This window comes from Ovis canadensis, chromosome 11, assembly GCF_042477335.2.
Source record: "Ovis canadensis isolate MfBH-ARS-UI-01 breed Bighorn chromosome 11, ARS-UI_OviCan_v2, whole genome shotgun sequence".
In the NCBI taxonomy this organism is placed as follows: domain Eukaryota; kingdom Metazoa; phylum Chordata; class Mammalia; order Artiodactyla; family Bovidae; genus Ovis; species Ovis canadensis.
Window position 1 is genome coordinate 37,922,327 of NC_091255.1, and position 26,960 is coordinate 37,949,286.

At 40.8% G+C, this 26,960-nt stretch overlaps 1 protein-coding gene across 1 annotated transcript; it reads right to left on the reverse strand.

The window, feature by feature from the left end:
• Positions 1 to 873: 873 nt before the first annotated feature.
• On the reverse strand, positions 874 to 26,184 carry LOC138447473 (myosin-4). The gene is made up of 40 exons (XM_069603409.1): positions 26,167 to 26,184; positions 25,912 to 25,959; positions 22,793 to 23,025; positions 22,550 to 22,693; positions 22,286 to 22,442; positions 21,522 to 21,549; positions 18,928 to 19,042; positions 18,749 to 18,841; positions 18,555 to 18,618; positions 17,822 to 17,920; positions 17,625 to 17,728; positions 17,334 to 17,472; positions 17,014 to 17,132; positions 16,774 to 16,923; positions 15,362 to 15,532; positions 14,278 to 14,584; positions 13,371 to 13,441; positions 12,712 to 12,799; positions 12,514 to 12,631; positions 12,043 to 12,166; positions 11,817 to 11,953; positions 11,441 to 11,696; positions 10,495 to 10,737; positions 10,010 to 10,186; positions 9,650 to 9,795; positions 9,303 to 9,393; positions 8,822 to 9,211; positions 8,195 to 8,321; positions 7,667 to 7,785; positions 7,350 to 7,546; positions 6,043 to 6,226; positions 5,791 to 5,956; positions 5,565 to 5,689; positions 4,991 to 5,299; positions 4,153 to 4,356; positions 2,784 to 2,909; positions 2,533 to 2,703; positions 2,353 to 2,457; positions 2,153 to 2,248; positions 874 to 1,150 (listed from the first exon to the last, which is right to left on the reverse strand). The coding sequence occupies exons 3-40, from the start codon at positions 22,994 to 22,996 to the stop codon at positions 998 to 1,000; spliced, it is 5,817 nt and encodes a 1,938-aa protein (XP_069459510.1). The 5' UTR covers positions 22,997 to 23,025; positions 25,912 to 25,959; positions 26,167 to 26,184; the 3' UTR covers positions 874 to 997.
• Positions 26,185 to 26,960: the final 776 nt, after the last annotated feature.

Below are 26,960 nucleotides of genomic sequence, written 5' to 3' on the forward strand. Positions count from 1 at the left end.
TAACTACAAAGTGACTGTGAAGTTTGAGCGGTGTGAAACTGTCTAACTTTCTCATGCTCTCTCCCAGGCCTTTCTTATAGCAGTGTTGGAGCCCTGCTTTCATGCTGCATTCTTGTTCATTTCTGTCGCTGTCATCTCCAGTCTATCTCATGTAAAAAGCTCCACAGTCTCTCCAGGCTCTGTTCTTTCCTATTCTCCTCCATCCTCCACGCTACTACCAGAATTACATCAACTCTCCTCCACATGAAATGTGACCAGTTAGATGCTTGTCCTAATTCCTCAGGCCTGCGTGTGGGGCTGTGCCCCTCACAGTCAGGTCTCAGCTGCTATCTCTGGCCTTCTCAGATGCTCTTTGCTCATGGAGCCTCTGCTTCAACTATTCTGAGATCTGATGCTGTTTTCTCTTCTTAGAATGCTCATTTCCTTTTCTCTTTCACATGCTAGCTATCTATTCATCTTTTGGGAGCTAACTCCGTCTCCTCTGAGATGCCTTCCTGGATTCCCCAGGTTCGCATCTCATTCTCTGTTGTGACCACACTTTGTTTCCATGCTTCTCAGAGTATGCATACTGTACCAGAATCTGAATTGCCATGACTTGCTGGCTTGAGGTCTTCAAGAGCAAGGACACAGTGGTCAAATCCATGGTGCCCATTTCTGTACAGACACATTCTTGGTACTCAGTAAAAATGGTTGAATGGAATTGAGGGTCCATTAAACACCTTTGCTTCATTTCACTTGCCTTCTATGAAAATTGGTTCACTGACCACATTCGTTTTTTGTCATTGTCTCTGACTGCACACAGTAGGAGCATAACAAATACTGAACAAATGACTTAGTTCTAATAGCACTGTTGAGCTTGTAATTAAGAGACACATGTATTTTTAGATTGCAAAATTCTCTGCTGATTTATTTCCTTGATATTAAAATTACATTTGACAGTGACAAAGAATTTCACATTTTGTGCATTTCTTTGGTCACCTTTTTGCATTAGAATGAATTACTCTTCACTTATGACTTTTGTGTGAACCTCCCGGCTCTTCACCCGCAGCTTGTTGACCTGGGACTCGGCAATGTCAGCCCGTTCCTCAGCCTCCTCCAGCTCGTGCTGGAGTTTGCGGAATTTGGAAAGATTAACATTGGCTTGTTCCTCCTGAGAAAAGAAATGCATTTGAGAGAACAAGAAAATGTGATATTTCCTGATTCTTACTGCCTTTGTTACTAGGAGCAGCTACAGGATTTGCTTCGTAAGTGAGAAACAGAAGGTTCTATTCTTTGGTAATATACCTGTTAGGGACAGGGCATCCCACACATTCGCCTCTGTGTTGTTTGGGCTTACAACTCCCTGTTCATTATCTCTTATTTAACTCTCTTCTTGGTAAACTTAAGATGCTACAGTGACAACAGGGAGATCAAAGTAGAAGGAATTTGAGTCAACCTTGTTTCTGTAAAACAAACTCTTAAAAGTAGGTACCGTGGTAGTATTGGATGCAGAGAATCTTAAGAAAGGATTTTAGAATTAACAGTATGAGACAGTGCGCATAAGTGCTTAGTCACTAAGTTGTGTCCGACTGTTTGTGACCCCATGGACTGTAGCCCACCGGGCTTCTCTGTCCATGGGATTTCCCAGGCAAGAATACTGGAGTAAGTTGCCATTTCCTTTTCCAGGGTATCTTTCTGACCCAGGGATTGAACCAGAAACTGCTGCATTGGCAAGGCGGTTTCTTTACTACTGAGCCACCTGGGAAGCCCATGAGAAAGAGAACTGCAACCAAATGAAAAAAGAAATGTTCTAGGTGGATTCATCATAAACTTAAATAAGGCTTAGATTCAGAGCTCTCATTTGCACACCTCTGCGAGTACTCATTGTTGCTGAGTGTTTTAGATAGGGAGGGAAGTGAGTTATAACCAAGAAACATTTCTATACTACCATGTCTGGAAAACTGCTTATGGAGATCTCAGAAGAGATGAACCTGAATCTTCAAGGCTCCAGTAATTGATGTTATGGTTTTTTTCCTTCTAAATATTCATTTTTCAAACCCAATTTCATATTCCCAATTCTGTGTTCTTTGCCTTAAAAAAAGCCTCTTAAATTCTGTCTCCACAAAACCTGGCCTGCTCCTAAATGTTTTTCTCTCGCTGTAGAGGTACTCACAGCCTCTTCAGCTTGTCTCTTGTAGGCTTTAACTTTGCTTTGTAACTTGTCCACCAAGTCTTGCAGCCTGAGAACATTCTTGCGGTCCTCCTCAGTCTGCAATGAAAGAGGTAGCAAATAGATAGTGTCATAATTTGAAAACATTTTATTTTTATTTTCTTGAAAGCAGTTGGCCTGAATTACATGGAAAAGCTTGTCACCTGGTAAGTGAGTTCCTTCACTCTTCTCTCATGTTTCCGAAGACCTTTGACAGCCTCAGCATTGCGCTTCTGTTCATTTTCAACCTCATTTTCGAGCTCCCTCACCTGTAAGAGTACAAAGATGGTTAGCCACTTGGCTGTAACTAGCAGCATGGGAGTTGAACAGGTTGGGAGCCCCACCCTGGCCTCCAGCTTCTGGATCTGCTTCTTCCCGCCCTTCAGGGCCAGCTGCTCAGCCTCATCCAGACGGTGCTGCAGGTCCTTGACCGTCTGCTCCAGGTTCTTCTTCATCCGCTCCAGGTGGGCGCTGGTGTCCTGCTCCTTCTTTAGCTCCTCAGCCATCATGGCCGCCTAATTAGCAGTAAAATAAAACTAGTTGAGACAGCCCATCAAGATTCTAGCTTGACGACCCTAGGTGGCCCTCTGCTCACATCAGTGATGGCCTTCTTGGCTTTCTCTTCTGCGTTGCGAGCTTCCTGGACAATGTCCTCCATCTCTCCCTGGATTTGCATGATGTCTGTCTCTAGCTTCTTCTTGGTGTTGATCAGGCTAGTGTTCTGTTTCAAATTAGTAAAAAAGAAGACAAGGTCATTTAATTGTATTATACCTATTTACATTGTTATTTTTACTAGGCATAAAATTATTGATCATAAGAAATATTCAGAATAAAAACCAAATCAAAGGTAGACTCTAAGTTTCACTTCCCTTCTTTCTACCTACTATGTCTATTAATAAAAATTCTTTTAGATTCTTCCAGATGAAAATTAATTTTGGATACCAAGCATATTCAACTATTATCAGTGGCTGCTGTAAGTATAAAGCACGACCACTGCCCCAGGAAAAAATGTGAAGTGCTGCAGGTAGCATCGCATAGCTCATGATGAATGGATTATTAATTTTTAGTTGTTTATTCACATTTGTTGGCTCTATATGGATAAATAGCATCATTATTGGTACAAAAATGAACCAAGGATCTCTTACATTTTTAGAAAGTTGACAGTATTTGAAATATGCAGTCAATTTAGGGATACTAATGATGAGTAACAAAAATACTGCATTTTAACTTGATTTTAAAATTATTTTGTAGTATGTGATTTTAACTTTTCATGATGGCTATTTCCATATATTGCAACTTTAAGAAAGTCTACAATAATATATGCTTATTGTAAAAAAAATTAGTTGACATATACATTAGCAAAAAAGAGACAAAGAATAATTACTATATTCTTACTACCCAGAGATAACTGTTGATAAAACCTTTGTTTACACTTCTGGATGTTTTCTGGGTATTTTTAAAAGAAAGGATAATGCTTTCTATATGATTAAATTGCTTTTTTAACTTATTATATTGTGAATATCTTTCCATGACATTTATTACATGAATATTAAGTGCTGCTTATTAGCCATTGTGAGGATATAACCACCACTGATTTCACAAATCCATTATAAACAACAAATGCTGACTAGAGGTACTGTGGCCTTCTTGCATTTGATTTATCTGTTTGCAGCTTAGACTTACAAGATAAGATGGGTTACTGATGTTGTAAATATTATTAATAGAGGGCCTTTTGTGCTTTCTTTAAACAGAAGTTTCTAGAACAGTAAATTATTTCAAATCAACATGATTAAGCCAGCCTATAAATGTATTTGTGAATCTGCTGGACCCCAGTGCATATTTACTGCTGTGCATTTTCCTGAACTCCTTGCCAAGGTTCCTCCTAACTGTTGAACAAGCTTATCCTCTGCAATGGTCTTCAGCTTCAGGGAGTGGATTTGCTCAACCATAGTCCCAAACCTCACCTGTGTGTGCAAGAGCTGCACACGCTCACTGGCGTCCAAAAGCTCTTGCTCTGCTACTCGCCTGCTCCTCTCTGTCTGTTCCAGCGATGCCCTCAGTTCTTCAATCTCAGCCTGCATCAGGTTGGCTCTGCGCTCAACCATGGCCAGCTGCTCCTTAAGGTCATCCTGGCCCCTGATGGCATCATCCAAGTGGAGCTGAGTGTCCTGCGCAGATGGAGCAAAGGGCTCTTACTGATGCTCCAGTTAAAGCAAATACTACTTTAGGGTCACGTACACACATTGATCTTGACAACTGAGTGCATGATTGGACAGGAAAAATCCTCAAGTCTCTTTAAAGACAAATTCTTTGTAGCTTGGGTGGCAGTTCTACCCAAGCATGTGATGTTATATTATTTTAGATCCTGAGTCATTAAAGAAAATGCCACGAATAAAGCTATACAATTTTGGATTAGGAAAGTATCCTTAGAGATGAGCTAATAAAATGGTCTTATTTTATAAATGTTAAATAAATAGAGATATACATATTATGTTTCTATTTATACATTAAACACATGCAGTCCACGTAAGTGAAGTGATTTGTGCAGTGATATGTAGCTAAAATCATTCATCACTCTGTCTTGTCACCCCTCATCACTTTGTCTTCTTTTCAGATGACAAAGTAAATTCTGCCCTGGGCTTTTAAGAATTAAGCTGTTTTTCAACTGTGTGCAGCAAAATTTCAGTTAACTACTGTACTATTCAGATGACTTATGGCATATAGTCCTCCTGAAATATTAAAATTTGACTCACACAATTACTCCCAGACTGTATAACACCATGTTTGTTTATCCCAATGTACCTTCAGTACTCCTTGTGTGTTTCTAAGATTCTTTGTTGCCTCAGTAGCTTGGCGGTTGGCATGGTTCAGCTGGATTTCCATTTCATTGAGGTCTCCCTCCATCTTCTTCTTGATCCTCAGGGCATCATTCCTGCTCCTGATCTCAGCATCTAGGGTACTCTGCATGGACTCCACAACTCTGAGATGGTTCCTCTTTAGCTGATCAATTTCTTCATCTTTTTCAGCAATTTTCCGGTCGATCTCTGATTTCACCTGATTTAACTCAAGTTGGATGCGAAGGATTTTGCCTTCTTCATGCTCGAGAGATGCCTTTAGAAAAAGAAACATTTAAATTATCTAAGGAGTGCCTTTGGGGAGTACATTATGATGATTTCTTCAAGCAGGCATTAGAAAAACTCACAAACTCTAATACAACTTAGTTTAGCCTTTTAGTTCTATATTCCTAAGGTTCAATTCAATATTTCTTGCTGAATAACATGAGTTATCCCCTGAAAGTCTGCAACGTGATAGATCTCAGTGGCTATTAATTTTTCAATTTATGTATAATGCATAGGTGAGCAAACAAAGCATGTACCTCTGCTTCCTCTAGAGCAGCCTGAAGTTCACCCTTCTCTTGTTCTGTCTGTTTCTTTACTTTCTCCAGTTCATGGATATGCTTTCCTCCCTCTGCAATTTGCTCGGTCAGGTCAGAAATCTCCTCTGTAGTTTAATAATAAAATACAAAGTTCAGTTGAGAAAGATGAAAAATTGAAAAGATACTTGTCTACCATTTTTGAAATTGAAAGATTACAAAGGCTCACGCTGTAAGTTCTTGTTTTCTCTCTTTAGGGTTTCGAGTTGGTCCAGGGACTCCTCATAGGCATTCTTGACTTTGAACAACTCAGTGCTGAGAGAGCGGGACTCCTTCTGGGAGGCCTCAAGCTCAGCCTGAGTTTCCTCATACTTCTGTTTCCATTCTGATAGGACCTGAAAAATAATAAATTGTCAGCTGATGGAGAAAGGGAGACTAAGTATTAATAAAACATGGGTGGAGTTTGTATAGGCTGAGCCACCTTGTCAAAGTTCCTCTGCTTCTTATCGAGAGCCGCGCAGGCAGCATTGGACCTCTCCACGTCGAGCATGAGGTCCTCAACCTCATTCTGGAGCCGCTGCTTGGTCTTCTCAAGGGAGGCGCACTTGGCGTTCACCGCTTCTACGTGTTCCTCAGCTTCCTGCAGACGCTGGGCCAGCTTCTTCCTGAGAAGTTGGTCAGTGTGAATGACCAAGAGCAGAGTCAGAGTTACCGCCATGAACGTTATCAAGCTGCTGACTAGCATATTTTCCCCAAGACTTTTTGCTCCTTTGCCCATGAATTGTTACAGTTTTCTAAAATACCTTCTCAGCATCTGTTTTATCTCTTCTGCAATTCTGTTTTCCCTAGTGAATTCTTTTTTATCTTGGAGATATTCAACAATGTATGAGGTCATTTTGGTGTGTTTGCTGGTGGTAATGGTGGAGGGGGTATGGAGATTCTGAGTAAGCACTTTAATGGAGCAAGCAATGTGAGGATGTGAGGGTGAGGAAGAAGGGACAGCCATGAACAGGAAGCCTGGCACTAAAGACTTTTAACTTTGAATAGGATCCTCAACCATTTTCTAGTATTGTCCTCTTTACAAATGAGGAAACTGTGGCCCAGAGTGACACTGTCAATGTCATACAATTAATCAATAGTTTTCTAGGTTTGGTCCCTTAAGAGAATAAATGTTATTCCCTTATTACATTTCTCCAAAGTCTTACTGCTCTCTTTCAGCCCACACTCATAACCAGGATGCTTCCTCTGCAAAAGCTCATCAGACTCTCTCATTCTGTTTAATTCTAACAACTGCTGAGATAAATCAAACTTTAGAAAACTTCCTTCACTAGAATATAATGGTTATTTTCCTTCCATGTCTACCTCCCATGAGTTTTATTCCACAGCGTGTGTAATTAGTAAGTTCATTGGTACTGGTTTTAGTTAAATGATGGGAAAGGATGATAGTCTTATTCTGAACTAATAGTACTCCAGGTAAGGATAAACAGATTGCTGTTAATTATAATATTCATAGTAAAAAGAAAATGAATTTTCTTAATTCATAAAGGATATGCGGATAGTTACTAATTCATTTTGGTGGAAAGAAATAGGGTGAGGGCTCTGGTCTTGGCCCATTCTCTAGTGGACATACACTGGGCTGACAGAAGGAGAATATGGTGGAGTCCACCACTCTACATATATAGGCTGAAATTCTTCCCCTATCTCCATGGAATAGTCTCTTTCTTTTATTTTTCCTTCACTATATTAAAGAGTCTATTTCTTTCCACCCGCCTTGCTAAGAGCTCATACTTGGCCTCCTCCAGCTCCTCCGTGCGCTGGATGGCATCCGTCTCATACTTGGTCCTCCACTGGGCCACCTCGCTGTTGGCCTTGGACATTGACCTCTGCAGCTCGGCCTTGGCTTCCTGCTCCTCCTCGTACTGTTCCCGCAATAGGTCACAGTCGTGGCGGGCTGACTGCAGGGCATGGGCCAGGGCGCTCTTGGCCTGGACCGACAGAAAGTGTGCATTCTAAGTTTGTGCTCTGATCACTGATATTCTCAGTGTAGAGGTGGATAGGGTGATATGCTGCAGAGTGACTGAAGGCATCAGCTGGAGAATTCTCACCTTAGTCTCCTCTTCTAGCTGCCTCTTTAATTCCTCAATCTGTTGCGTAAATGCTTGTTTGCCTCGGGATAGCTGAGACACCAGAGCATCTTTCTCATCCAGCTGTCGTGAAAATTCACCTGTGAGAGACAGAATGTGGAGATTTAGTTCTGTTGTCTAGGTGAAGAATAGCTTAATGAATGAAATAACACCAGAACTCTGTTATTTCATATGACAGGGAGAGTAACTCAAGAACTTTGATGCTGTTGAGAAGTTTATTTCTTATTCTTTTCTTCAAAAAGTGTGGGAGTTTTCTTTGGTATTTTAAAGTGGAGGGGGGTGGTTTGAGTAATGCTGAGGCAAAAAAAAAAATCTCTTTAGCCCATTGATATTAATTTTTTTTCTGATTATAACTTGTAATCATCCTACTGTCTCACAGCAAAAAGATGGAGGAATAACATATCCGTGATAAAGGGGTGTACATGGCCAAAGAAATGATTCCTTTTTGATAGATGTACCCTGCACTCCAGGCCCTCCACGTTCGCTGACCTGACTCTGTGTGTAGACGTGCCTTCTGGGCTGACAGTTCATTGATTAGGCGCTGGTGCTCCTCTTCCTTACTTTTCACTTCACTCAGTTGGTCCTCTAGTGTACGGCACATTTTCTCGAGGTTTCCCTGTGGTGGGAAGTAGAAAACAGGGAAAGATAACATGCTTCTCTTTGTAAGTTTGGGGAGCTGTAACTCTTTGCACAAAGGGGCTGAGTTTTCTTTACCTTCCTATCTACTGCAAAGCTCTGCACAGTGCCTTGGATGCAAAGTCAGAGACACCTGATTTTGGCTAAATGAATAAATGAACTATTGTAAAAGTTAGATTATTGTCTTTTGGAACAAGAACGTCATTTAAATTCTGCATCATGGAGAATATGGTTTTTATATAAGTTTTTTTTTTCTTCTGTATTTTCATTCTTTCATGGTAATAATGACAAAGTTTAAAGTGATTTTTCTACAAAGGAGATTGGAAGATTAAAATGATTTATTTCAATATAGTAATATCTATTAATAATTTTAAAGTTTGAAATAATGTCTAAGGCTTGTACAGTTAGATTAGATCATATAGAAACTCAGTCATTTTGAGTCATGGAAAATAAGATGAAATGGGACAGGTTAGTACATACCTTGGCTTTGGAGACAGTCTCCATGTTGCTGGCCAGGTCGTCGATCTCCATCTTCATCTCGCTCTTCTCCTTCTCCAGCTTCTGCTTGACCCTCTGCAGGTTGTCGAGCTGCTCCCCCAGCTCGGCCACACTGTCCGCGTGCTTCTTGCGAAGAGCGGCCGCCGTGGCCTCGTGCTGCAGGGTGGCCTCCTCCAGGTCCCTGCGCATCTTCTGGAACTCGGCCTCCCGCTTCTTGTTCATCTCAATCTGGGCGGAAGTGGCCCCGCCGGCTTCTTCCAGCCGCTCGCTGATCTCCTCCAGTTCCCGGGAGAGGTCTGAGCGCTGCTTCTCTGCTTTGGCGCGGGAGGCCCGCTCGGCCTCGATCTCCTCCTCTAGCTCCTCGATGCGGGCCTGGAGGTGGGGAGAAGCTCATTGTGAGCTGCGTTAAGCTCATTGGTAATTCTGTCAGGATGGATGAGACTGACGGAAACCATGGACTTACCTGTAACTCCTTGATCTTCTTCTGCAGCTGCATCCCGAGGGCCTGTTCATCTTCAATCTTGCTTTGCAGATTGCTCATTTCAAACTCCTTCCTGTGAGGAGAGCAGCATGTTAGCTCACGCCGTGTCCTCTTGCCAGTCTTCTTTTCTATGTGTAACTGAACATTTTTGTATGGCTGGTGATGAGGAAGTGCTAAGTGGGTGTTTTACAAGTCAGAAGTGTACCGTTTTCATTAAGTACAAAAGTCAAAGATGTCATTATTTGTATTTGTTTTTTCTGTATGCCGTGAAGCAATATTTTTGAGATCCAGATAGTGAGCAGCTTACAAATGTATTCTCTCATACTCACTTTTTGAGTTTCTCATCCAGTTGCTGCTTATCGTTTTCTATATCCATTGTGGATTCTTGGGCCAATTTTAGGTCACCCTCCAGTTTCCTCTTGGCTCTCTCTAGGTCCATGCGAAGTTTCTTCTCTTGTTCCAGAGATCCTTCAAGCTAAGTTTATAATGTATTTTATTTGTTTCAGTTCTTAAGCACTGAATGTAGCTTTCAAAGACACAGGAGAATTTTAAAAGATACAGCAAATAGCATGAAAGCTTTAATTATTATTTTCAAATCAGCAATAAAAGGCTTATGAGCACTACTGATGGTTGAGTGTCACAATTGTTTATTTCACCTTAAGAGGAAACACCGTGTTTTTCACACTTACATCATCCACTTGCTGTTCTAGCTTGGTTTTAGATTTGGTCAGGGTGTTGACTTTGTCTTCTTCTGCCTGCAAGTCATCCAGGGTCTGCTGGTGGGCCTCCTGAAGGGCCTTCTTCTCCTTGGTTAGCTTTGCAATGTTTTCATCAAGGCCTGCCATCTCTTCTGTGAGGTTTTTCACCTTTAGAGTTAAACAAATTACAGGAATATTAATGACATCCTGTTGTCTTGATGAGAAACACAGTAATATTTTAGAATAATGTCAACCTGAGATGAAAAATGGAAACTACAAGTTAACCCAGGCCTATGTGGCTGAAAAATATGGGAGATAAAGGTCAAGGTAAATGGATAAAAGTGATCAAGACTAAAGAGATGACATAATTATAACAGTACTTTACACATTCAATAATTTCAGGATTAAACATGCAGTTAAAATATATCAGTAACAAGCTCGCACTTGTGAACTTTAAAATGGGTCACGATTTGTACCTTATTCTCTGTGGCATGTTTCTCCTTCTCAACCTTGGCCAGTGTCAGCTCAAGGTCATCTATGTCTTTCTTCAGTTCTGAACATTCGTCCTCCAGTTTCCTCTTCTTGGCCGTCAGCTCAGCATTGATCTCTTCCTCATCCTCTGCTCTCTCAGTTAGCTCTTTGATTTTTGCCTCAAGTTGGATTTTGGTTTTAATCAATTGGTCACACCTTTCCTCTGCATCAGCCAAGCCATCTGCTTCCTAGAAGGGGAAAGGAAACATATTCATTTGTTTAAGCTGTATCTGCAAATAGACAACAATGTATTAAAATGAGCAAACTTCAATGACTCAGTCAGAATGGTCAACACATATGCTAACTAACTTGTCAACTTAATCAAATGGACAAAATGTTAGTAATTGCAACCTACTGATTAAATAAATATAATAGTGAATTTCTTCCAAATATCCATGTGTAGAAGGTCAAATCAATAAAACTAGCCTTTTGGCAAAATCTGCTCCTTGGCTACTTTGGAAAAGTTACTTATTCATTCTAGGGATCAGTTTTCTCACATTTGAGGGGGGATTAATTTAGCCTTTTTTCTGTCCTGGTAAAAGCAACATAACTTTCATTTTATGCACAAAAACATTTATTAAGGGGAGAACAGTATAATGAAGGGAAGGTTCTAGAAAGAAAGGAAAATGTTTATGGATTTTTTTTGTGTGTGTGACTTTGCTCACTGATGACGGAACTATGCATGAATGTGCCTTGAACCTATAGGGCATAATTTGTGACTTTGCATCTACTCTTCTTTAGGTCTGAGTTTTAGAGTTTTTGAAGGATAAACAATTATAACAAATGTTTCAATGGAAACCATTTATTTATGAATCTTAAGTTTAAAAAAGCCTCATATCCAGTCACTGATTGGATGATATGTAGCTGAACTGTGCAATGTCTCATACTCACAGATTGAACTTGGAGTTGTAAGTCGTTTTTCTCTTGCATCAGAGTCACCATTTTCTCTTCAAGTTCTTTCCTTTTTGCCTCTGACTTAGCCAGCTCTTCTTTGGTCTTCTCAAATTCTTCCTTCATGTTGGCCATCTCCTTCTCTGTCTCTGCACTCTTGAGGAGGGGCTTGATCTTGAAATACAGCTTCATCCAGGGCCAGTGCTTGACGTTCATGAAAGCACGGACATTGTACTGGATGCAGAAGATGGATTCTCTGTTGGAAGAAAAGAGGCAAGTGAAGAAGAATGTGGAAAGTTAACATCTCTCAACAAAAATAATGACTGGATTAAGCTATGAAAATGTGGAGAAGTGAGACTTGTACTTGTTTCCTCACCTTCTCTCCATCATCTTCCTGAACTCCACTCTCGTCAGGAACCCTCTGCAAATGGCCTGAGTGCGTGTGATGAGCTGAGCCAGCTTTTCATCTCGCATCTCCTCTAGAATTCCCAGCAGGCCAGCCTTAAAGAAAACCTTGCCAGAGTACAAGTTAAATATGTTACTTCTGCTCATAAGAAAGCCCAGAGGGGGTGAATTATGGTAGAAATTAGGGTTGCTGGTACCTTGGTGTGACCGAATTTGTACTGGGTGTGGTCAATGTCAATAGACCCTAAAAGTTTCTCAGAAGCCTTCTTGCTGTCGATGAACTGACCCTCTGGGATAGCACTTGCATTTAGAACCTTATATCTGTCAGAATAAAAAGAATATAAAAATGTGGATTTTCACTGAAAAGGAAAATGAAACTCTTGGTAGCTACCATTGAAAAAATTAGTTTGAGTTTTGGAGGAAAAATTTCCATTAAAACCATCAATGCCTTTTGTAAAACTTGAGAAGATAGGATGAAAAACTTAATGACTATGTAAACCAAGGCTTCTTTCTTTTACAATCACCTTTAAAATGGCTGAAGCTCATTTTTCAAGGAAAAGTCTTATAAATGAGTTGTAGATGGCAGTAGATAAAAATGAGCTGTAGATAAAAATGGCAATTTTTATATAAACTAACACACTGAAAGGGAAAAATAAAGAGACACAAACCTCTGTTTGAAGTCTGCATACAGGATTCTGCTGGGGAAGCCCTTCCTGCAGATGCGGATGCCCTCCAGCACACCATTACACCTCAGCTGGTGCAGGACCAGCTCGTGCTCCATGGCCCCTAAAAAAAGACATGTTTTCCATATAATAGTCTCCTGAGAAGTCACACTGGAGCTTGTCTGGGTATCCGAAGTGCCTTACCAGGAGTTTTAGTTTCATTGGGGATGATGCAGCGTACAAAGTGGGGGTGAGTGCTCCTCAGGTTGGTCATCAGCTTATTCAGATTCTCCTGTGGAACCATGTTAAAAGTTTCAAAGTAATTTCTACTTGCATCAACACGAGAGTTCCTATCAATGATCCTTAGTGAATTTGCCCCCATTTCACATTTTAATGAGCTGTCTCAGTGAAGAACAAGTCATGATGACCAGGAGAAATCATATGTATGGATTATAGAGAAGAAATAATGGATTACAAAAAATCAGCCAACTTCAGTTTATTTTCCTCAAGTGCTGCCAATCAGAGAAAATTTGTATTGAGACTTCAGTCATATGAAGTAGATGTAACTGACTACATCTGCTTCAAAGAGGGTTTGATTTCATGTGAAATTTGCTTACTCTCAGAGCTTTTAGGTATTGGGCTTAAGGGGTAAATGATTAATTTATCTAAAAGTTTATATGAAAAAGAGACACACCATGGGTCTTTTTGCTAAATTTTTCCTTAAAGAATTTTCCAGTTTTTTTTTTTTTTTTAGTATGTCACTACCTCAGTTTCACCATATATTTATTTAAAATAATTTTTTAAGTTATGGTCATATTATTTTTTACAAAAGTAACCCTTTGGAATTCAAGAATATACTGTACCCTGAAAAGAGCTGACACAGTCTGGAAAGAAGAACCCTTCTTCTTGCCACCTTTCTTTCCACCGCCACCCTCTGAAACATGAAATGGAAAAATTAAAATTATTTACAATTATCCATAGACATCAGGGCTGCCAAAATTCCCTTGAGAATTTAAATTTGCACTCATTCACTTGTGTCATTCCTATCTTTCCATGTCTCTCCCCTTTCAACTTTAGATTAAGAAAATATGTGTTGGTTCATGTAATAGGCATTTAGAACAACAGCAACAAGAACAAAAAACCCTTGTGGGTGAAAAGAATATATGTGGGGAAGGGATGGGAGACAGCTACTCCAAACTGGCCAATTCTGTCCCCTGAAGGAAGTGCCCAAGAGACAGTGTAGTAATGCCTCCTTAGTGCACACAATTGCAGGAGCGAAGGCAAAGTTGCATGCTTGGCCCCAGGTGGTGAACCTCTGGAAACCTGCAAGGAAGTCCTATTTCCTATTTGCCTATACCTTTGTCCTGTTACTTGCACACTGGGGTTTAGGAGAATAAAACTTCAATTTCTTAAGCACTGGTAGGCTGACAAAAGATGTCCTCATTTCTAGCTTAGCTGAATCCTTGGAAAACCCAATATTGTTAAAATGGTATAAACAAGCTCTATGATCCTGAGTAAGTCCCTTAACCTCTTGGAGTCTCTGTTTCCTCATTGGTGAAATGAGGCTATAGACAGAGTATCCATAGTGTCAACTGTAGCTTTGAAAGTCGGTGATCTTAGAATGATACCATGCTTATTAAATATACCTCATTCTATTAGCTCCACATTGGCCAGTATTTTCAATGGTAGATTTTGTTATATCTGTCTCTGATAAGCAATATATTTCTGTTTTGAGACTCTTAAGAATATATAATTGATCTTAAACATAACCTTCAGCACTTGGACCTCCAGCGAAGAGGAAAGCCAGAGTCTTCATTGCAGACTTCTGGTACAGCCCGACCACCGTCTCATTCAGGGGGTCCTTGTTCTTGTCCAGCCAGCCGGCAATGTTGTAGTCCACAGTGCCCGCATAGTGTACCAGGGAGAAGTGGGCCTCAGCCTTGCCCTTGGCAGGTTTGGGTTTCTGGAAGTTGTTGGACTTTCCAAGATGCTGTTCATAAAGCTTGTTCTTGAAGGAGGTGTCTGTGGCCTTGGGGAACATGCACTCCTCTTCCAGGATGGAGAAGATGCCCATAGGCTGGGAGAAGAAGAGAAACATGTCACTTGAATTGTCTGCCTGCAGAAATAGTGGGTAGCATTCTGATCCTACTTGAGTAAGTACATCGTATCATTCTTTACAGTTAGTGAAAACTGATTTCTTTGGTCAGAAGTTGTTAAATGGCAAGTATTACTTGGGTGCCTATCAATACCCAGGTGTGTGCTGAGCTCTGGGATATGATGGAGAGTAAAATGAACAAGGAAGGACCTCCGGTGGAGTTTGTGTCTTTGCCCCAAAGCCTTGGAGCAGTGTTCCTCCAAGTGTGACTTGCCAGTGGGTTGTGTCAGAGACACCTGGTAAAAATGCAGATTCCGAGGCCCTACCCTACCCTTTCCCCAGAAGATTTCCAGGAGCGAGCTTAGGGGGATGTGCAGGTTTACTCAGTACTTGTGGGGTCTTTGGCACAACTGAGAGCCCCTGCTTTAAAGTACTAGGAACTCCACCTTCAAATGCCAGCAGGAATGACTCCAAAACGGACAGAAATGAGTGAATCATGCTCTCCTCGGAGCCCTTTAATAAGGAGAGATGGTTTAAGAATCAGACTTGTCATCAGACTATGAGGGAGGGTAGAGTTCTGGACTCTAGGCAAGACTCAGTCTCCTTTTACCAGATCATCTACCTCAGAGTCGGCCAAAGGACCTTCCCTGATCTTAGTTACCAATAGAAACCTTTTACCCAAGTGTGCAGTGAGATTTGTGATTTTCCTCTAAATACGGGTCAGCAGTGGGACCCGTGGTCTGAGAAAGGAAGGCGAACCTTCTCGATGAGCTCGATGCAGGCGGCCAGGTCCATCCCGAAGTCGATGAACGTCCACTCGATGCCTTCCTTCTTGTACTCCTCCTGCTCCAGCACGAACATGTGGTGGTTGAAAAACTGTTGCAGCTTCTCGTTGGTGAAGTTGATGCACAGCTGCTCCAGGCTGTTGAACTAAATAAGTAGAAAAAAGAAGTGAGCATTCTTCTTGTGATAACAGCTTCTCTTTGAAAGGACTCTTCTTACATAGTTAGCCTAACTGCTCCCTGCATGAAAACACAACCCGACTCAGAGCGATGTCCCCATACGCAGAAGCCAAAGGGGTTCTAAGACACGGGTGAACCTTGCAAATAGTAGGCTGAGCGAAGGAAGCCAGGTTCAAAGCTCTACGTAGTGTATGATGTCATTTACATGAAATGTCCAGAATAAGCACATCCATACAGGTAGAAAGCAGATTTCCAGGGGATGGGGTAAGAGGGAAATGGGAACTGACTGCTTAGTGGGGAGTGGTTGCCCACTGGGTGGATGAAGATGTCCTAAAATCTATTGCACACATCTGTAAATATATCATTGAATTCAGTACTTAACTGGGTGAACTGCATGAGATATGAATTATATCTCAGTAAAAAACTGTTATTGAAAACTCTCAAAAAGTTTGCTGGTTTACACTGTCCTAAGCTCTCATTTGAAAATATGTGAATTACTCTTCATATTGTTGCTTAGAACAATATTATTTCTCTCTTCCCATGTTGGGTTGAGGATTTCTGGAAATGCTTTTGTTCCTAAACCCAGACAATCTCATCCAATGTCCATGAGTGCACTCATAGAGAAAGGTGTGGAAATGACACCTCCGGATCAGACATACCTGAAACACTGCTGTTGGGGAGAAGACTTGGGTAAACTGTATAGGAGGTATTCTGTCTCAGGCAGATGAATTTGAGTTTCTTTACCATGCCATTTCCGTCCCCTCTACTGGCCATGGAGCGCAGGTAGGAATCTCAGAATTGTGCTTTGAATTTGTCCTTGTCTTCCACACAGCCCTCTCTGCTAACTATGAAATTGCTAACTATGTGCTGGGGGATGGCACTTAGGTCTTTAAATCCAGAAATCTTGTAATGGCAAAAGCTTCACAGAAGTAGATCCTTTATCTGGGGTGCTATGAGCTTTCTCTACAGGTCTTAGTTGAATTTACCCTGTTTGAGGTCAATAACATTTCCATTATCGAAGTTCACAGGTAGGAAATGACAGAGGTGGAGTTTGAACCCAAAGGTGATACCCTTTCATGGACTTTTTGATTGTCTTTGATGTGTCAATTTAAGGTGTTACGGTGTTAACTTTTTTATAGACTCTTTGTAGTAATGACTGCCACAGCAAGATTGGTAAGCTTTTCTCGTGCAAAGTTTCTGCTAACTCACATCAAAGATCTCAAAGCCAGCAATGTCCAAGACCCCGATGAAGTACTGCCTGGGCTGCTTGGTGTCCAGCTGCTGGTTGATGCGGGTGACCATCCACAGGAACATCTTCTCATAGACGGCTTTGGCCAGAGCGCCCACTGCATTGTATACCTTCATGGACAGAGTAATAATTATTGCTCTTATTAAAGACATGACCTGAAGGCCTGGAAAATGTATGATTCACAGAGGTTGTGCACTTACCTGCTGCACAGTCTGGCCTTTGGTGACAAACTCATTGCCGACCTTGACCCTGGGGTAGCAGAGGGCTTTGAGCAGATCAGCAGAGTTCAAACTCTGGAGGTAGGCAGCCTTGTCAGCAACTGCAGAGACACAATTCAGATATCCAGCATGGCCTACTGTGGCCCCACAACACCTATGGGCAGAGTAAGGAGGGAATCACTGCTATGTGGGGTTTTATTTGTGTGTCCATCAGATGCTCAGGTGTAAAGGAGACATGAGCTTGGAGTCGGTTTACTAGCCTATTTTCTCTCATTTAACCCAGTTGGGGATTCATTTGGTACCTTCAGTGCCATCTGGTTCTGCTTGCTCCTCACGCTGCTTTTGCTTGAATTTCAGGTTCCCATAATGCATTACTGCCCCTGTGAGCTTGTAGATGGACACTCTTTCATCCGAAGTGAAGCCCAGGATTTCAATGGCACTCTGCCAGGAGAGATGAGAGGACAGAATTGGGACATAAGACACTCACTTATTTAGAAGACTTTGTACTGTGTCCTGAACCACACCTACAGCAGGGTTGTCACTGTCATTCCCATATATAACAATTCATTTTAAAAACTGCATGTGAAACTTACGTCTGTGGCCATCAACTCTTCTTGGTCATCGATGCTAGGGACTGTGATCTCCCCTTGACTCACGAAGGCATAGTCATATGGGTTGGTGGTGATTAGGAGCATTTCTGGGTACATAGAATTTAGGGTGTATGTTTTACATTAGAAGGGACTAATAAAGATGTTAGCTTTTAAATTAATATACTTAAGCTCTTGCATACCAATTAGTTCTGGCTTCTTGTTAGACATGATCTGATAAAAAATATGGTAGCTTCTTTCTGCCTTCAGCTGGAAAGTGACTCTAGACTTCTCCAGAAGATCTGCAATGGCAAGCGGACATGGGATTAGAGGGAAAACTGATCAAGTTCTTGGAGTGACTTTGGATCATGGGGTCATGAACTAAAAATTTCATTGGCCCCTTGTGATTTCAGCTGAATGGTCCTATGAGGTACCATGTATTTTTGTCTTTACCACTGTGGTTACTCTTACCCCTCTTGAAGGAAGCTAAAGTTGTCTGTCTCAAGACATATTCATTTCTCATACATAGGATCCTTGACAATTGATTATTGATAACCTGTTCCTCCTCAGCATCTCTGCTCACTTAATAATAGAGTAGTTACTAAGAGCAAGATTTATCAAACTCACACTAAGGAAGAAATCTCATACACTAAACTCAACTAATGTACCCCTAGTCTTAGTTTTTTCATAGAAAAATTTGAAATGTCTTGTGAGGCTGAAATCCTTCTGACAAGCCCAACAATTCCTGGCAGTTTCTATATCAGAGTTAGCTCCTGACTGAAGTGGGTGAAGCACACCTTCGGCTCTGGTTAGACTGGCGTTTCCCAAGGGCATGTTTGGTGTTGCACAGGCTCTTAGGCCCAGCAGGAGCTGTAAGATGTTCCTCCAGTCTATCACTGTCACTCTGGATTCTGTTCAGAAGGTCCTGTTACTCACATGTTTCAATATCAGCAGAAGCCAGTTTCCCTGTGGTACCGAAGTGGATCCTGATGAATTTACCCTTGCAAGTGAAAAAGATGATTTTACATACAAAACAGCACATGAGTAATAAGAGATTGAAATAATGACTGAGAGATGCCTTTGTGAGCATTTAAGACCCAAGAAAACCCTTCTGTGACCCAGAGACTCACAAAGCGAGAGGAATTGTCATTTCTCACGGTCTTGGCGTTGCCAAAAGCCTCCAGCAGGGGGTTGGCACTGATGATCTGATCCTCCAGAGTCCCCTGCCAAGGCAAGAGCAGTGCTCACATCTGGGGCTTGGGAGTTCCTCACCTGACAGCTCACACGCTGACCTGGCAACCTGACCCACCTGCATTTTGCCTGAAGTTGGTTCCTCCTTCTTCTTCTCCCCAGTGACTGCAATTGTTGCAAAGTACTGGATGACACGTTTCGTGTTCACAGTCTTTCCTGCCCCGGATTCTCCGCTGTCAGATAAAAACCAAATCAGTATCATACTCTCTTGATGACTGTGGTTTTGTAGTAGAGCTGGAAGTTAGGCAGGTTGATTCCTCCAGTTCCATTCTTCTTTCTCAAGATTGCTTTGCCTATTTGAGGTTTTTTGTATTTCCATACAAGTTGTGAAATTATTTCTTCTAGCTCTGTGAAAAATGACCATTGGTAGCTTGATAGGGATTGCACTGAATCTGTAGATTGCTTTGGGTAGTATACTCATGTTCACTATATTGATTCTTCTGATCCATGAACACAGTATATTTCTCCATCTATTAGTGTCCTCTTTGATTTTTTTTTCACCAGTGTTTTATAGTTTTCTATATATAGGTCTTTAGTTTCTTTAGGTAGATATATTTCTAAGTATTTTATTCTTTTCGTTGGCAATGGTGAATGGAACTGTTTCCTTAATTTCTCTTTCTATTTTCTCATTATTAGTATATAGGAATGCAAGGGATTTCTGTGTGTTGATTTTATATCCTGCAACTTTACTATATTCATTGATTAGCTCTAGTAATTTTCTGGCGGAGTCTTTAGGGTTTTCTATGTAGAGGATCAAGACAGTACGGTACTGGCACAAAGACAGAAATATAGATAAATGGAACAAAATAGAAAGCCCAGAGATAAATCCACATACCTATGGACAACTTATCTGTGACAAAGGAGGCAAGAATATACAATGGAGAAAAGACAATCTCTTTAACAAGTGGTGCTGGGAAAACTGGTCAACCACTTGTAAAAGAATGAAACTACAACACTTTCTAACACCATACACAAAAATAAACTAAAAATGGATTAAAGATCTAAACATAAGACCAGAAACTATAAAACTCCTAGAGGAGAACATAGGCAAAACATTCTCTGACATAAATCACAGCAGGATCCTCTATGACCCACCTCCCAGAATACTGGAAATAAAAGCAAAAATAAACAAATGGGACCTAATTAAACTTAAAAACTTCTGCACAACAAAGGAAACTATAAGCAAGGTTAAAAGACAGCCTTCAGAATGGGGGAAAATAATAGCAAATGAAGCAACTGACAAACAATTCATCTCAAAAATATACAAGCAACTCCTGCAGCTCAATTCCAGAAAAATAAACAACCCAATCAAAAAATGGGCCAAAGAACTAAACAGACATTTTCCCAAAGAAGTCATACAGATGGCTAAAAAACACATGAAAAGATACTCAACATCACTCATTATCAGAGAAATGCAAATCAAAACCACAATGAGGTACCATTTCATGCCAGTCAGAATGGCTGCTATCCAAAAGTCTACAAGCAATAAATGCTGGAGAGGGTGTGGAGAAAAGGGAACCCTCTTACACGGTTGGTGGGAATGCAAACTAGTACAGCCACTATGGAGAACAGTGTGGAGATTCCTTAAAAAACTGGAAACTGAACTGCCATATGACCCACCAATCCCACTGCTGGGCAATACACACTGAGGAAACCAGAATTGAAAGAGACACATGTGCCCCAATGTTCATCACAGCACTGTTTATAATAGCCATTACATGGAAACAACCTAGATGTCCATCAGCAGATGAATGGATAAGAAAGCTGTGGTACATATACACAATGGAGTATTACTCAGCCATTAAAAAGAATACATTTGAATCAGTTCTAATGAGGTGGATGAAACTGTAGCCTATTATACACAGTGAAGTAAGCCAGAAAGAAACACACTAATACAGTATACTAATGCATATATATGGACTTTAGAAAGATGGTAATGATAACCCTGTATGCGAGACAGCAAAAGAGACACAGATGTATAGAACAGTCTTTTGGACTCTGTGGGAGAGGGCGAGGGTGGGATGATTTGGGAGAATGGCATTGAAACATGTATAATATCATATGTGAAATGGATCGCCAGACCAGGTTCGATGCATGATACAGGATGCTCGGGGCGGATGCTTGGGGCTGATACACTGGGATGACCCAGAGGGATTGGTATGGGGAGGGAGGTGGGAGGGGGTTCAGGATGGGGAACACGTGTACACCCGTGGTGGATTCATGTTGATGTATGGCAAAACCAATACAATATTGTAAAGTAAAAAAATAAAAATTAAAAAAATAAAATTATGAAAAACAAATATGAATGACAAAGTTAACTATTATTCAGCCATTGGGATGAGAAAGAACTTAATAACTGTGAAACAAAAGGAAGAAGCTACAAAAAATAGTTTAATTTAAATACACAAAGATGTATTTGTACAGTAAAATTTTTTAATTAAAATAAATATTTGCCCTGAAGTAGGAAATGGCAACAGATTCCAATATTCTTGCCGGGGAAATCCCACGGACTGAGCAGGCATGCAATATATAATATATAATGTTTACAGCTGTGTAAAAGAAATCAAGATAAAAAAAAAAATAACCAAATCAGTAGAGTTCCTAAAACCAGCAGCTATTTCAGTCATGAAAACAAAGCAAAAGTCTACTTACGTGATCAGGATTGATTGATTCTCTCGGTCTATAAAAGAGAAATTATAGGCAGTCAATACCATTTTTAAATATATTTGTAAATGGTAAATTAATACAATGGTATGAAGCTAGTATTTTTCAGCAATCCTGAGGGCTTGGTGGTCCCCAGGCCCAGCACCTTTCCCAGCTCCCTCCTCTCCTGCTCCCTGAGGCTCCCCCATCGCATCAGCTTACAGACCACCGCTGAAACAGAACACTGCAAGGAAGCAGCAGACTTTCTCTTTTTATACTCTGCACTAAATGCACACCGTGACAAGTTAGATGACAAGTTAGTAGCATGTTTATTGTAAGTACAACAAGTAATGAAAAAAGGCACTAGAGATATTTTTAGTGTGGGAGAAGGAGTCAGCACAGTGAAGGTGGTAGCTTTGGAAGTAATCATGGCCTTAGTCGCATTTTTAGGGAAAACTAAAGGCTCATTTTGATATTCTACTCTCTCTGAAGAGGAAATCTCTCAGTCCCTTCCCCAAGGTGCTGTTGTGCCTTAGAATGGTCTAGCTGAGACAGCATTCCAGGAAGAAGATTCATAGTATGACTGCTCTAATTCCAGATACACCTTATAATCTGGAGTATGTTTTGGTTGGTTCTGGGCAAAGGGCAATGGCATTAGGGGACCACCTCAAAGAGTGTGTTGAGATGAGTAGAGTCTCTTTCTCCTATGGTTAGTCTCTCTCTGCTAGAGTCTCATCTCCTAACAAGATGCACATGGCAAACACCCCACTCACCAGTCAGCATGAACTGATAGGCGTTGTCAGAGATGGAGAAGATGTGGGGCGGGGCCTCCTGGCGCTTTTTGCCTCGGTAGGCCGTCACCACCTCTGCATTGTACACCGGCAGCCACTTGTAGGGGTTGACGGTGACGCAGAAGAGGCCTGAGTAAGTCTGCACCATAAAGGAAAAAAGGAATGTAATTATTTCATCAGGACATTAGTACTGTTTTTCAAAATATTAACCACCTGTGTGAACAGAGTCCATGAGAACAAACTCACGTAGATCATCCAGGCTGCATAACGCTCTTTGAGGTTGTACAGCACAGCAGGCTCGTGCAGGTGGGTCATCATGGCCATGTCCTCGATCTTGTCATATTTGGGAGGGTTCATGGGGAAGACTTGGTCTTCTTTCACAGTTACTGTCTGTCAAGTCAAAGAGGAGGAGCCAGATCAGTAAAGAAGTGTCGGCTCTCCTATCGGGCAGTGGGGCCCAATCGCATGCCCTCCAGATGCTCTACTCACCGCCCCAGCTTCGGTCTTGGCTGTCACCTTCCCCCCTTCCCTGCTCTGCACGGCCGCTTTCACAAAGGACTCCTTAGGGTCCACTACGAAGACTGAGGTCTTGGCATCAAAAGGCTTATTCTGGGCCTCGATGCGCTCCTTTTCAGACTTTCGGAGGTAAGGAGCAGCCTCCCCAAAAATAGCCATTTCCTGGTCTGAACTCATGGCTGCAGGTTACTGGTGGCAGCAGATACCTAGATGGAGAAACAGAGCTGGATGGTGAACCAGGGTGCAGGTGGACCTCTTCCCATTGCTTTTTGGTCAGTGGCTGTGCTTATTCCTCACTTTGACTTGAGGACTTACTCCTGTGTGCTATGCCAGTGTGCTGGAAGCGCAGATCACTGATTTGAAAGCCTTATCTTGATAGCTTAGTATTTGTGGTATTTAAGCCTCTATTCTATCCTCTGTATTATTAGCCATCCTTGACAAATGTGGAGTAATTGACGTTTCAACCAGCAACATCTGCAATGTGTTCAGAATTTTTTCTTCTTCTCCTTGCTTTTATTCTTTTGTTTCCTTTTCCAAACCCCCTGCCTTTTTTTTTTTTTGACGTTGTGATTATAAAAGAAATGGAAAATAACTATTTCTAATGGCTTTACCATCTAAATGAACCTATTTTAAAAACTCAACTACTCAGGCAAATTTTCCTCCTGCCTCAAATTATTAAAACTAGATTTATTAATTGAATGTGAAAATTATTAAAGTTGGATGTATGAAAAGGGAAATCTGTTTTTTGAACAAAATTCCAGGTTGAAAATACCTGATAAACACAAATATACTCCTGATTAACTCAAAGGTATTAGGTAAGCAAAAGGATAAGTACAATGAAAGCTGAAAATGCAACAAATGATTTTGTCCTAAGTCATATAAAAGTCTTTTTCTATAATCTGTTCTTAAAATTTGTGGAAGTCATGGTTTATCTAAACAGAAGATAACTTTAAAAGACTCTTGAATTAAAACATCTGAATTCTTAGTAAAATTTCATAGTGATTGTATATCTTTGGTCTATGATTTTTTTAAGCTAGATTTCAGCATACCAGTTGATTTTATCTGATGCTTATTATTTTAGGTATATATCTATATTTTTATCTTCCCATTTCTCTTTCTTTAAAAAAACATCCGTTCAGTTCAGTCGCTCAGTCATGTCCAACTCTTTGCGACCCCATGAACTGCAGCACGCCAAGCCTCCCTGTCCATCACCAACTCCTGGAGTTCTCCCAAACTCATGTCCATCGAGTCAGTGACACCATCCAGCCATCTCATCCTCTGTTGTCCCCTTCTCCTCCTGCCTCCAATCCCTCCCAGCATCAGAGTCTTTTCCAATGAGTCAACTCTTCAGATGAGATGGCCAAAGTTCTGGAGTTTCAGCTTTAGCATTAGTCCTTCCAAAGAACACCCAGGACTGATCTCCTTTAGAATGGACTGGTTGGATCTCCTTGCAGTCCAAGGAACTCTCAAGAGTCTTCTCCAACACCACAGTTCAAAAGCATCAATTTTTCTGCGCTCAGCTTTCTTCACAGTCCAACTTTCACATCCATACATGACCACTGGAAAAACCATAGCCTTGACTAGATGGACCTTTGTTGGCAAAGTAATGTCTCTGCTTTTGAATATGCTATCTAGGTTGGTCATTTCCTTCAGTCCTCTAAATCTTTCTTCTGAAATGGATAGCCAGTATAAAGTTTCAAGCCAAAGTGAACTTTTTTTTTCTCACTCACAAATTAATTATGAGAAAATAAGTCCTTTAGCCCAGATGACTGACCAGAGTTAAAGAAGGTGGAAAGCCATGTGTTGGTTGCCAACAGCAATGATAGCAACAGCCTCAACATTTTGTAGGCTTTCCAGAAGAACTCTTGGTCCTTAATCATCAGGATTAAACTTCCGTTGACTTAGAAAGTTTGGGTGTTTGCCACTGTATCCCTGAAATCTATCTAATTTGTACCTCTAATAGTCTCTTGGCAATTCTGAAATTTAGACATATTTTCAGATATCGGAACATTTAATGTTAGGGCTTTCTCTTGCAAGGAGAAAAGCTTTTTTTGTTTCTGTGTTTGTTTTCACACCAGGCAGTTTTGAATTAACAACATCCTGCTTTGCAGAGATTACTACGATGCAGTATATCCACAGAACTCAGAAAGGATGCTTCTCATTTCAGTCTGAGATAAATCATTTCCAAACGTGAGGGTCACAAACCCCCAAGGATCCCCAAGGTCCTTGAATCCACCTGCACAGTGATAATGGTCTCAAGTTCAAACAAGCAACATTCCCAAACTATGTTTTCTCTTTTAATGAATATATCTAATATAGCTGCTATATTTAATATAAACTCATTCAAAATAGTTATTAAATATATAGTGTTTTTATTATTATGTATATTTTATATTTCTAGTGTAGTAGTAAAAGTACACATTCCAATACATGGAGTGAGGGAGATCTGTTAAACGTTTCAGTTCTGTGGAGAAGTCCTTGGAACCATTGACTTAGATCATAGTTTACAAGAGCTGGAGGCACCTGAATAGTTATGTAGGATTCAGCTTCCTTATTTTACTGATGAGGAAACCGAGGCCCAGAAAATTGAAGAGTCTTGCAGTGTTCCAAAGGTGTGAGTGGTGGTGTTAGGATGTGAGCCCTGTTGTCTTAAGTCCAGGTTCAATGCTAATTCCACCGCAACATGCTGTATTTTAAGATACACAAAGCCAACTGTCTTAACCCAGGCAACTAGAGTTGGTGCAAAGCCTGGATTGGCACCTGGAAATTTTGACTTGTGTAGCTACACGTTATTGATTTTATCCCTCCTGATAATATCCTCAGAGGTTAAGTTGCAGTAATAGTTCATATTAAATATTAGATGTGATCCTTGCATTCTTTCTGAAGTTCTCACATGTCAAAGAGAAGAGTCACTAGATTTTGTGTGGGTAAGTGGCCTGAAAAGCCAGAATTTTATGAGAAGCCAGCTCTAAACAACTGCTTCTTGTATCCTATTCCCAGTACTAAACTAGGAAATAAACTGGTAGCTCTTTAAGACATAGCAATATAGAAATCTCTTTATTCTTTAGAGTGTAGTAATAAATTACTCTTACCTCTTGTGTTATCAGATGCAGAAGGTAGCAGGCTCAAAGCAGAAACTACTGTTGAAAGACAAGAGAATGCAGATTCTTTCATTGTTTTCCATTTAATCACAAAATATTAGTAACTATATTGTGTACGATGTCGTCATCGTAGGACTGTCAGAGAGAGAAATTAAAATTTGGGAAATAGTAGCCATCTCCCTTAAGTGAATGATCATTTTCATCAGGAGTGTAAGACTAGCCAGGAGTTCTTCCATGTATACATACCTTAAAGGCTTTTGAGGAAGGACAGGACAGAGGCATCCCAACTCCACTTTTATAGAGACCGTTTTGCAAACACAGCAGCCACCTCAGCTGTCCCATCTGGGAACCTACTTGGCAAAACCTTTTTTGGCAGTCTCTTTGCACAATATTCACTGACTGTGGCTGTGAATGGATATAATTAGAAATATTTCTTGACACCTATAAATAATTTGACAGAGGATAATCTAGGGTTCTTTGTAAGCATTTGATAGGGATGGGGATTCAGTGCTTCTAAGGCTATTTCTCCAGCTTTGCTGTTGCGTCATTCATCACAGCATTCAAAGCCAGGTTCCCACTATTCTATAAAACTGGTCCAACAGAATGATCTTGACATGAGTAGTTTAGAACTAATGGATTTGTTAGCCCTTAGAGCCATTAAGGAGCTGGGATGAATTTTAGATCTGACAGTATGATTGGAGGCAGTGAGTGAGGGATATTAAAGCAGAAAATTTCTGGCCAAGGTCCGGATCTTGGAAACACTAGTGATGGATTCTTTTCAAGTCTGAGCGCCCAAACATGGAGAAAGTTTAGGCACATTCTCAGATTAGGCAGTAGTGACAGACCAGTGGGGGAGTCATATGGAATTTAGAGTGGATGTAAACACTTCTGTTCCTTTTCTGGAGGACATGGCTGTCTTCAGTTCACATGTTTTCACTGAGGAAACAACAAGATGCCATGTGACTTCCATGTATGTTTCCACTGAATAATGGAAGGAGACATAAATACATGTTCCTAGTTAACAGACAAATCCTCATGAC

Excerpts from the sequence above, each read along its gene's own strand:
- LOC138447473 (XM_069603409.1), bottom strand. The coding sequence starts at position 22,996 with ATGAGTTCAGACCAGGAAATGGCTATTTTTGGGGAGGCTGCTCCTTAC. Across the intron at positions 2,910-4,152 it reads TGCAGCTCTTGCACACACAG|AACACTAGCCTGATCAACAC; the intron begins GTGAGGTTTGGG and ends AATTTGAAACAG. Across the intron at positions 2,458-2,532 it reads TCCAGAAGCTGGAGGCCAGG|GTGAGGGAGCTCGAAAATGA; the intron begins GTGGGGCTCCCA and ends GTACTCTTACAG.